Source organism: Thamnophis sirtalis, unplaced genomic scaffold (genome assembly GCF_051295495.1).
Source record: "Thamnophis sirtalis isolate CommonGarterSnake01/CBP01778 unplaced genomic scaffold, rThaSir2_p1.2 scaffold_5, whole genome shotgun sequence".
NCBI classification, from domain to species: Eukaryota; Metazoa; Chordata; class Lepidosauria; order Squamata; family Natricidae; genus Thamnophis; species Thamnophis sirtalis.
Window position 1 is genome coordinate 116,335,290 of NW_028261385.1, and position 12,499 is coordinate 116,347,788.

At 35.8% G+C, this 12,499-nt stretch overlaps 1 protein-coding gene across 1 annotated transcript in view; it reads right to left on the reverse strand.

Moving 5' to 3' along the window:
• Positions 1-12,073, reverse strand: part of LOC148045607 (integrin beta-2-like) — a 45,003-nt gene extending 32,930 nt beyond the window's left edge. Inside the window, exon 1 of the mRNA XM_087716703.1 lies at positions 11,961-12,073. Within this exon, the coding sequence (XP_087572829.1) occupies positions 11,961-11,984 (24 nt within the window). The 5' untranslated portion in view covers positions 11,985-12,073. The remainder of the gene's footprint in view (positions 1-11,960) is intronic.
• Between the last annotated feature and the right edge of the window lie 426 nt (positions 12,074-12,499).

Sequence of the window (12,499 nt, forward strand, 5' to 3'; positions counted from 1 at the left end):
AAATGTAATATAAATTTGCATATTTGAGTACTTATTAGATGTTAAGTGCGGATGTATTACATGCAATATAACATCTATTATTATATTATATCCATTTAACATTTTAAATCATTATAACATAAATCAATATTAAAATTAGGTTATTATGTAGCATAGTAATCATAACAACCATTACCCATAAAGTGTAACTCAAATTGCAAACATTTCTGACTAATCTAAGAAATGTGGCAAATTTATCAGATCACAAAAATATTGGCTATTATAATCTTATGTTAAGAGAAACCCAGATTTTGGATTTGATATAAACCCATTTATAAAACCACAATCCAAAAATAATTTCAATGTTGTATTACATTCTATATTAGAATTATTTTTCAAATGAGAAGTTAGTTTTTGACATTAAGCCCATAATTGCATAATCATTCCTCTACAGAAGAAATTGCTCATAATTTAGAAATGCAGAAAATTCCAGCAGTTGTTATCATGTATGAAACCAGTTCAATATACTTTGAGGGAATATAAGGCTTAGTAAATTTCTAAAATTATTAATCCTAATACAGGGTATTAAAATTATTAATTGATATTAAATAAAATCACTAAGTACACTATTTTAAAACCAAATAAAAAGTAATTAAAACAGAAGCTTTAAGAGTTCACAAAAATGAAGTCAGTCTGTGACCATGTTCTGATCAACCAAATCAGCTCAGGCTGATTTAGCATTATTTAGTAAAAAAAATAGTGCACTAAGTATAAAAAAATCACCTTTAAGATTTGTTTCATTCTAAATAATTTTTATTCAACCTTTTTTAAACTTTAAAAGAGCATTTCCAACCTTTACAGCGTTCCTTTACAGGGATAAAAAATATTTTTTTAAAAAGATTTCATTCCGTTATAGTTCATTTTACTCAACTGGATTATACAGCATAGTTATCAAATCTGTCTGTCTGTCTGTCTAAAAAAAATCCAACCAGGTGTTCAACTTTGGTATTAATTACTGGAATAATATACAATCAATAAAACATTTATATCATTTTCTCTCTGTATAATATTGATTGTACCTTTTTCTGTCACTGTTGTATGTTGACTGTTCTTTAGTTTGATATAAAAAGACAAGTATAATCTATACAGGACCATTTAAATTAAATGTAGTAAATGTAAGCGATAAACAGAAAATGAATCAGCAAAGCACAGATGCCTCCTTCCCAACCCTGAGGACAATGAATTCCTCCCCACCATTGCTTAAAGTATCTAAAATTGAACTTTGCAGGTTAAACCTCCTCATCCTAAATGGCGCCCTAAAGAATGACTATCCAGCCAAATTCAGCTGTCTGTCTGGCTCCAGAATGAGTGCAACTGATTATATAATTGACTTTAGGGACCCTTTCCCTCATGTTAAGGACTTAGAAGTTATGCCTAAATTCTATAGTGATCATCTCCCAATCTTGATTAACTTAAATGCCTTCACCTAAGAAACACACATTAAGAATTGCTACTAACCCTTACCAATGCCAGCAGGAAAAACATACTGCTGAGCTAAAAGGACCCCACAGTTAAACCAAGCTTTTCGCTTCGGATCAACTACAGAACCTCCAGTCACCCTGACATCTCTCAATCCTCTGATGTACTCTTAGATAACATCCTAACCCAAGAGCTCCGGCAGCATTTAAATGACTGCAATAATAGCACCACTCCCCAGCCATGGTTCAACAATGCAAAAAAGCTGTTCCCATTTACCAGACTTATGTATCCAATGCTACACCGACAGCTGCACAGGATCTCCTGCAGCAGAAAAGATACTACAAACAACTGCTGTGTGCAAGAAAAAGAAAGCCACGAAAAAGCAGCAGGATACAACTTATTCAGGCAGTTTAATCTAATGACTTATTCTCATTCTCATTCACATCACATAATGCCTGGCCACTTTGGATTGTTACCCCAGGGAGCTGGGAGCAGTGGTGGGTTCCTAACCGGCTTGGACGGGTTCTGCCAAACTGGTAGTGGTTTGGTGGCCTGGGTTGCTGGAACCGGCAGCAACCTAGGCCTGCCATGCCTCTGAACTGGTTCTCCTATGTGGCACCATCTTGTTTTTCTGTTCTGCGCATGCATAGAACATTTTTCATTGCACAAATTTAATTTTTGTTCATTTTTTAACATTTTGCGCACACACAGGCCTATTTATGTGCAAATGCACACATAAATGTGTCAGACGGACTCATACAAAATTGTGCACGCACCAAACTGGCAGTAATGCTAGCAGCAACACACCCCTGACTGGGAGGCCTATTTTCTGGAACTCTATATGGATACTGCTCTGCTAGATACTGCTAGAAGCCCTAGCCAAAATATAGAACATCGGCACAACATAGGCACTAGTGACAATGACAGAGATGAAGAATCTTGTTGAGAAAAAACTAAAATATCCTTTTTATTGTCTCCAGATTTTCTACTTATCATGGGATATGATGAGATCAAAGCGCTAATTAAACAGTGTGTAGCAGATTGTGTAGCAGACATAGAACACCAATTGGACCTAGCCTGGCCCCCATTTTTTTATTGCCAGTGAACCCAACAGAGATTTTCTTCCCCTATGGCATACTTAACAAATTGATGTTCCTAATCATTGAAGGCCCTTTATTTTGGCATGATGTCATATTTTCCCCTCAGCTGTCCTTGAAGGCTGATGCAGAAAGAGCTCCTACCCAGAATGACAATGCCCCTGTGACCCTGGATACACAAAAACAGTATAGCATGTACTTCTCTAATGGCTGTATTATAGAGGCATTCATATTACTCTCATTTTTATTATTGAATAAAAAACAAAAGAGTGCACAGGACAATTTTACACCTTCCTGCTGCTCTCAAATACCAACCCGGAGAGATGGGGCTGACGTCACAATGATACGACGTGCAATATTGGAGCTCCAAGATTGCCGTCGATATCTCTGCCGCTGGGCGGTCCTTTTGGACCTAAACCATCCCATAGAGACAGTGATAGAGAAGGGCACATCCTGCTGATCCCAGGGACATCTCAAAGTCCCTGGTAGATCCAGGAGAAGCTCTTTTTTCCTGGCCACAGAGAAGCAGCCATTGAAGCTGCTGAAAGTTGGGACAGCTCCAGAATGGAAGGAAAGTGGGAGAGAAAGTGTGTCAAATTGGTGAGATAAATTTTATTATTAGAGAAGAGAACACCCAAAAAGATCAAAAGTAAAATTAAAATCAAAGACAGAAGAGGTTAAGTGGTGAGATTAAGCCTGAGTAAACTTAGTGTGTTATCTTTCTTTAATTTGTTTTTATAAATGGAATTTTTACAAATGCTTCTTACTTTTTAAAATGGACTAGGTTTTTTCTTTTTCTATTTTTCTTTTTTAAAATACTTATTGATTAAGAGTTTCTTTCTTTTTCTTTTTTCAATGCTCTATTGGATTGTTTTTCTAAGAACCTTTCTCCTTAATTTTGGAATATAAAGAGGTGAGTAAAAGCAGAGGAAAAAGAAGTAACACTGCCACTTAGAGTGTAACGTACCCTAATGATCCTGCTTCATAATAAGCAACCCAATATTGTAATACAAAAACAAGTGATTTATTAACAGCTTCATTAGGCAGTCTTCATTAGGCATTTCTTATTCACATTCATCTTTTTTGCTTTCTTTTTCTGCTTTTGAACTTTGCCCGTGTTTCTGTCTTCCCTTCAGTCTTTGCAATAAATCACGTTACCCAATAGCTTCATTCATCTCAACCCAGCTACTGTAATCTGAGATCCGGCTCTGCCAACGCTCTGCATGGAATGTCAACACCAGTGGGTCTCAACCTTCTTAATGCCATAACCCTTTAATATAGTTCCTAATGTTGTGGTGACCCCCCAATCATAAAATTATTTTATGTTTTCCATTTTTTAAAAAAAATATGTGTTTTCCAATGGTCTTAGGCGATCACTGTGAAAGGATCATTCGACCCCCATACATAAAATTATTTTATGTTTTCCATATATTTTTTAAAATATGTGTTTTCCAATGGTCTTACGTGATCACTGTGAAAGGGTCTTTTGACCGCCAAAGGGGTCCCAACCCACAGATTGAGAACCACTGGTCAACATGGAGAGTTGACATTGATATTCTGGTGGCCCAAAATAAAGAAAGATGTGGACAGTTACGTGAAAATGAAGAGGTGACCAGGAAAAACCCCTGGATTGCTGCAGAGCCAGTAGCAGAGCCAATGAGGCTGTGGGAGAAGATCACAATGGACTTTATAGTAGAGTTGCCAAAAAGTGGGGGAAACACAGTGATTTGGACTGTAATAGAACTATTCTTCAAAGAGGCGCACTTCATACCCTGCAGTGGACTACCCTAAGCTCACAAGCTGGCCAAACTGTTCCTGAAGCACATCTACCACCTGCATGGAGTACCTCGAAGAATTATTTCAGACAGAGGGGGTCCAGTTCACAGCTAAGTTCTGGAGGAAGTTTCTGCGGTCTATTGGATCATCCCAGGGCCTTAGCTCGGCTTTTCACCCGAGTACCAATGGGGGGGGGGTCAGAGAGACTGAATGCTATGGTAGAGTAGTACCTGAGGTGCTACATGAACTATCAGCAGTCCAATTGGGCAGACCTTCTGACCTTCGCTAAGGTTGAGTACAATAATGCTGTTCACAGCAGCACAGGACTAACACTGTTCAAAATAGTGAGCGGCATGGACTTTGTCCCAATGCCTGAGTATCCAAGAGATTCCCCTTCCTCAGTCAGCTTGACTGACTGGATGTCAATGCTAAAAGCAGCCTGGGAGAATGTCAAAAAAAGTGCTAGCTAAAACTAGCTATAAGAAACAAGCAGATAAACACCGAGCTCCGCAACGACCATTCCTGGTGGGAGAGAAAATATTTGAGATTAAGACTTCCTAGCAAGAAACTGGGACCAAAGTTTGTGGGACCATTCCCCATAGTAAAGATCATCAACCCAGTCTCAGTGCAACTGAAATTGCCCCGACTGCTAGGGAAGGTACACCTAGTATTCCATAGTAGCCTCTTAAAACCCAGGTCAGATCCACTCTGAGACCACTGACCTGGGAGCCCCCAGGCCCTGTGGTCATAAGAGACCAAACCCATTATGAGGTGCAACACATCTTTGATTCGAGGTGGCACAGGAGGCAACTCCAGTACTTAATTAAGTGGAAGGGCTATCCCCTGTCAGAGGCATCTTGGGTAAAGAGTAGAAATATCCAGGCTGATCGTCTTATAGAGAGATTCCATGAAAAAAATCCAAACAAGCCTGAGGGAAGGACGCAGCCTTGAATTCCATACTGGTACTCAAATTGTTTTTGCTTGCACAGATTGCCTTTGAAAAGTGAGGGGAGCCGGATGTCAACTCTCTGTGTTGACATTCCATGCAGACTGCCGGCGGAGCCGGATCTCAGATTACAGTAGCTGGGTTGAAATGAATGAAGCTATTGGATAACGTGATTTATGACAGGCTGAAGGAGCACAGAAATACGGGCAAAGTTCAAAAGCAGATAAAGAAAGCAAAAAAGATGGCTGGGAATAAGAAATGCCTAATGAAGAATGCCTAATGAAGCTGTTAATAAATCACTGCTTTTTGTATTACAATATTGGGTCGCTTATTATGAAGCAGGCATCATTAGGGTACTTTACAACTAGATTGATAATATGAAATTTTATACAAATTGTAAGTGAGGACTGTGGAGAGGATGCTCAAAAATTTTGTAACTAAAGATAAACAATTTTATATAGAATATAATATAAAGATGTAATATTATTGGATGGTTTTAGGATGAAGTAACGAAATGCCATAATATAAATTTATTTTAAATTTAGAATAGGATGTAATAATAGTTATAGTCAAATGAATGTTTAACAATGATAATAATTGTATACATATATATTAATTGATGATATGAGATTCTATATAAATTGCAAGTGAAGACTATTGTGAGGAAGCACAAAAGCTTTGTAACCAATCGACATACTGTATGTAACTGGAGGATGGTTTTTATGTTTTGTGTGTGTTTATGTTTGTTTGTTTTAAAATAAAAAATATATAAAAAAATACCAACCCTGTTACAACATATAGTATCGCTAGGTTTTATGCAGCAGAACTTAAAATTTGTCAGAAGATGACCTGTGCCACAAACTAGTTTTAATGAGCATCAAGACTATTATTATAGAATGTTTTGGGGTATGATAGATTTAGTTTGTTGTTTTACCAATATATATTGCTTTTATTATTAAATATTTTTAGATTTTGTTGATATTTTTAGCTTTTTGTGTAATTTTTATTTTTCTATTTTATATGTTTTACATTCTTTTGTACTGTACTTTACCCTCCTTGTGTTCATTTTTGACCATAATAAAGATTGATTTATTGCCTCTTATCTTGATATTAGATATTTCACAACCATGAAGAAAAATGTACAGAAAAAATTGGTCAGTCGATAACAATTGATATAGATTAAAATATTTAATTGTTAATAAGACAAATATAAAATCTTTCAATATTCCTTTTTCAGAAAGTACAAAATTTAATAAGTCAAAAGCTATACAATTATAAGTAGTCTTCAGTTAATGATGGCAATTGGGACTGGATTTTTTTGTCTCTAAGCGATGAAATGGGAAGCTGCAATGTCATGTAACTGCGCTGTTTAGCTACAGAAATTCTAGCACTTCCAATTGCCATTGTTAAACAAATCAACGAAGATTGTTAAGTGACGGCATCACATTTGCAACTTCTGCCGTCTTTTCCACTGACTTTGTCGGAAGCTGGCATCATAAATGGGGATCACATTGTGGACACTGCAACAGTCACAATTATGAAAACTGTTGTAAGTACCACTCATTCAGTGCTGTTGTTGCTGAATGAGTGGTTGGAAGTGAGGACCACTGTAAATGGATGCAGAATTTTAACAGAATCATCCACATTCAGTGGAAGAATCGGACAATCTTCTAACAAGAGGAAAGTGAGGTATTAATTTTGTACTACAGACACAGATATGGTTGGATACTTTCTTAAATGGAGGAAACTCCACTGAACTCAACTGAATGAACCTCTGGGCAATATGATCTGATTATTAGTCAATCTATGATGATAGGAACATTTCCATAAAAGCAGATGACTATATTTAGGAGAAGAGCTAGGAAACAGAACAACACAGGCAACTCTCTTGCAACAAAGCAAGTGATAGAATCAAACTGTAACTACACTATAAGTATAAATTGAGTAATAGATGTGGCGCACACCTATGTAATTCTGTAGAAATGTAGGTGGTGACTAAGCTCTGTACAGTGGTGAGTTATAATTGAAGAAACCTTTGAGTCAAATATTATTTTTGCCATGAATTCTTAACTTCAGCATTGTAAGTTTTTTTTTTCATTTTCAGACACTGCCAGCTTCTTCTATTGTGGGATGAGGCGGGCAGGGAGACATTGACCTAGCTTACAATGTTACCATAAATTGCAATTCTTAGATCAATTATTACTAAGGGGTCATTAAAAAAAGGAAGAAGGAAATGTTTGAAAATTTCTCAAGCTGATTCTTGCTTCACACCACACCATGGATGTTGACTTCTGCCCAAAATTACAGCTAAACTGTGATTATTGTCTCATAATGCCAGCCCCCCACTAGAAACTAGGAACTCAATTCCACAGGAAAGCTAAAACTTTTATTCAATTGGCTGAAATATGAGGGACAATGTACTCTAAATATAACAAGGTGGCAAATTGGAGCTGTGGTGGCGCAGTGGTTAAATGCAGCACTGCAGGCTACTTCAGCTGACTGCAGTTCGGCTGTTCAAATCTCACTGGCTCAAGGTTGATTCAGCCTTCCATCCTTCCGAGGTGGGTAAAATGAGGACCCGGATTGTTGGGGGCAATATGCTGACTCTGTAAACCGCTTAGAGAGGGCTGAAAGCCCTATGAAGCAGTATATAAGTCTAACTGCTACTGCTATTGCTATTTAATCTGTAAAATGCTTGCGAGGAAAAAAGCAGAAAATAAAATAAAATTATCTTCTTTGTTTAACTTCAACAAGTTTGTCATTACTCTAATTTGCTGAAACAAACTAAGATTAAAGAGCAGTTTCATCCTGACATGTTTTAAAAACAATGTTGATTAAGCTAGCAATAGTTTTGCCAAGTTCTAACATACTGACCAACTTTAAATATGAGATTGTACTAAAGAAAGGAAAGGAATGCATGTGATCCCCATACTATCCCTTTATGCTAAATTATTATTTCTATGCTTGCGAGGAAAAAAGCAGAAAATAAAATAAAATTATCTTCTTTGTTTAACTTCAACAAGTTTGTCATTACTCTAATTTGCTGAAACAAACTAAGATTAAAGAGCAGTTTCATCCTGACATGTTTTAAAAACAATGTTGATTAAGCTAGCAATAGTTTTGCCAAGTTCTAACATACTGACCAACTTTAAATATGAGATTGTACTAAAGAAAGGAAAGGAATGCATGTGATCCCCATACTATTCCTTTATGCTAAATTATTATTTCTTTTAACATTCAGACTGAGTTATTGGCACATTCAGACTGAGTTATTGGCATCAAAGTTGTCTTCAAAAACTTCTTCAAATAGAAGAAAAACAAGAAAGATAAGTGAAACTTATTTTGGCAGGCACTATCAGAGTCAGTCAGACTCTGGCACTGTCAGCCTACTCACTTTATTCATTTTGGTTTTGGAGAATTCTTCCTTTTTGTCTCACTATCATCATCTGCTCTTCTTTGTCATTCCTGTGAAACATGTGAACTGCATTTTACATTGTTAAAAGCGTGATGAGAAACAGGAAACTCTGGGTTGCTCCCTCCCACAGTAAAGGAGAAAGTATGGTAGGTCTCCCAAAGCTGTTTGGACTGCTATTTAAACATAAACATTTGATAATAGTGCAAAAATTCTAGTGACAAAGACATCTGCATTTTATGTCAAAATTACACTTCATTTCTCTTCTAAGTGTAAAATACAATGAAACTGCAAGAGCCTAAATAGTTGATAGAGGCAGCATCTATCAGCAACTGAAGAAGCCCAAATGTTGAGCATATTTTCTCAATGAAGTAGTTATAATAAAATACAAGACTAAAGTTCTCCAATTTATACAGTTGAAAGAATATCCAGGACAACCATATTTCCATACAATACTATCCCTTATTTTACCCTTCCAGCTATACTTTACTTTTTTCTTTAATGAACAAAAAACTAATTTCAAGTTTTTTTTTCTGATGCAATTTGGTAGCTTTAAAGCTTCCAAAGAAGTCCTTTTAATTTATACTTCTGTGCAGCTAAGGCTAAAAAGTCAGGAGATTTTAAATTCTAGTACTATCTGAGGCACAAAGACAGCTGGGTGTCTTTGGGTCAGTTATTCTCTCTGAGCCCTAGGAGAGAGGCAATGGCAAACCATTTCTGAAATCTTGTCAAGAAAATTACAAGGACTTGTCCAGGCAATTTCCAGGTATCATCACTGACTCAAAGGAACCAAAGAACTGGGAAAGGGAAAGGGAAAGGAAAGGATGCACTAAACTCAAGGGTTTCTCTTGTTTTTAAATTCCCATTAAATTGTTTAAATCAATGTTTCATATTCTGACACATTTAATTTTAAAAAAAAGGAGGAACAAGTTGACAAAATTGATTATGACTATGGTGAAATACTGTAGGGAAAGAACAGCTATTTCTTAAACAAGGAACCACTCTCCTCTCCTCTTCCCTCCCCTTCTGAAGCAATGAGGCAAGTTACCAGAGCATGGCAACCTAAAAACTAGAGAACCACAACATAAAAGGAGGAAGAGAAGCAAAACTTTTAGTCAACAGTTACGTTTTTTAGTCAGCGGCTACATATGCTGTGAATACAAAACAGGATCAAAAGTTATTTATAAAAAGACAAAAGACATTGGTTTAAAAGTTCCAAAGACTATGTGCTTTGTCTTAATCCAGAAATGTTCTGTGTTACAATATTTTACTGTTGTTTTAAGGACGTTTGAGGGACCCACAATATTTGGTCATTCATTAGCCATTTTTAAGGAACATTTTCAGGGATTCCAATAATGATATACATGAAGAAATAGCATTATCAATAGCTAGAAAGTTTCATTTAAGGATTTTGACTGGCATTTTATATTCAACAAGTAGGCTATCTAGTACTTTAACAATAACTTTAATTAAATTGGCACCAGCACTATAAAGTTACTTTTAATAATAATGATGGGTCCTACAAACACCTTTATAATTGTTTAACAAGCTTACAAATTATAAATTGATGGTCACTATGTGATTTTAAACAAATATTAAATAATCTAACCAAAGCAAATAATTTGGTAGTTACTAGACAATAGTCCAGCAAACTTGTTAAAATGAATACAGCTAGAGTCACCATTGTACCATTTAGGATGATTAAATTAAATTTCTTACAAAGACTAACAAAAGCCTGCTTAATTGATGTTCTGATCTGTAGACTGCCTGTTGCACAATTCACTTAAATACTGGAAGATACATATTAATCATTATTAAATTAAAATGCTTTAAGTTTAATCATCAGGGAAGTTACATTTAGATACAACTATAGGTGCTGAGCCTCATGCATAATAAAGTAAGGGAGATTAAAGAGACTGATTTGGAAGAACTGTGACAACAGAAATTCAGATATTATAGACAGCCTTACTTCTGTCAGGTTCTCTGTTTTTAACAATCACATAAAAGCAAACATTCTGCTTTCATATCTAAGAAATTATGCTTCCCAATAGGGTTGCCAACAGCACTTTTTGTCATATCATTGTTGTAAATGATATGACTGTTGCCACCAGGAAAATGTTAGATACAACAAAGAAGAATTTATTTTTATTAAGTCTGTATACCACTGGCTCCCAAGTACTCTAATTCATATTAACATCATCTTTTTTGCAAGATGATTTTTACCAGAAGGTGGGGAACTATCCTCCAAACAAGTCTATCATATCTCACATCAACCTGGAAGTCCACGTTTTCAATTAAAATTGCTATGCTTATTGATCCATTCTGTTGCAGTTCCTGAACAACACATCTGAAGTACTGCAATCCTTATAGTTGCGAATTACAAGGTTGCATGAATACTATTTGCACACCCAATTTAACTAGAAACAATGGGGTATAGCTTACTGCTAAGTATGAAAAACAAGCCATGATACAAAATTCCCAGTTCTTTCCCCTAATACCACATGCTTATAAATAGCTAACTCCTCCACAGTAATGAAAAAAGTTAAACATTTCTGAATAGTATTTCAGCAAAGAACTGGGTTCAGAAATACCACTCTAACAACTGCTGTATTCCCTCATTCCCTCACATGCAGAATGTTGGGTGGAACTAGCCGCTCTTTCTTATTTTAAAACAAGTAGGTCTATGCTTAATAATTCCAGAAAGCTTGTCTTGTCATCTGGATGTACCTTGATGCACTAAGAACTTCAGATAAACTACACAGCTAAAACCCTGCTTTTTTTTTTTTTTACAATTTTAGAATTAAAGTATTCCTGTGATAGGTAACTGACTGCTTGCAATGCAATGACTAAACAGGCACTCTGTACCCTCTATATACCAGGATTTAAAACTGAGAAGTTGATTTAGAATTGAGAAATGGTAGTTAAGAAAACAGCCAAGAAATAGGTTGCTTTTTCTTAGACAAACCTAAAACAAGAAAAACAAACAAGTCTTTGTGGCACAACAGATAGGTTACCTCGATGTTGAAAAGCATCTGCAGCTGCTGGTAACAGAAGAATTAAAGCTTGGTCATATTAAAACCACAGGGAAACAAAAATAGTGCAATAGCGGATTCACAGCACAAGAATAAGTAAAAAGCAATGCCAATTCATAAATTTTTCAAAAGAAAAAGTAAATGAATTATAACTACACAATGTAGTTATTAGTTATAATAATCTCATTTCAAAAGAGAGAAGTACCCAGAATTTATTTTTAAAGAACTATAAAACGTACATCACGCAGTCTCTGTGGCTTCATATCAGGTTTCCTTGTTAATTGTGAAAATGTGGAGTTCCTATTCTTCTGAAAAGTGACTCCTGTATTAATAATAAAAGCAAAACAAGTCCACAACCCTCTTTTTAGAAAATGACTAAAGTCACACCCTCTTCCTTTAGTGTACTGATCTTATATTTCTGTAGAGAGGAAGTGAAAACGGAGGAAGAGTAGTTCACTTCAGTAAAGAATATGAAGAATATTTAATTCAAACATGTGCAGAATGTACATTTCTTTGGCTGTAGATGTACAAGAATGATTGGGACTGCAGTCCTTTCATAAATATCAATAAATACCCACCGTAGATGGTTTATTTCCTACCTTCATAACATGAACCCCCCCTTTTTTGCCAGCACTTAAAAACTGAAAAGAATGGAGCTGGGGTACACACTTGCTTGGCTTTTCTTGGGATGGTAGTGGTACAAAAAGCCTTCTGTATTTTTCATAGCATCATAATTAGACAAAATAGTTGACAATAAACAATAGACACTACTAATTTT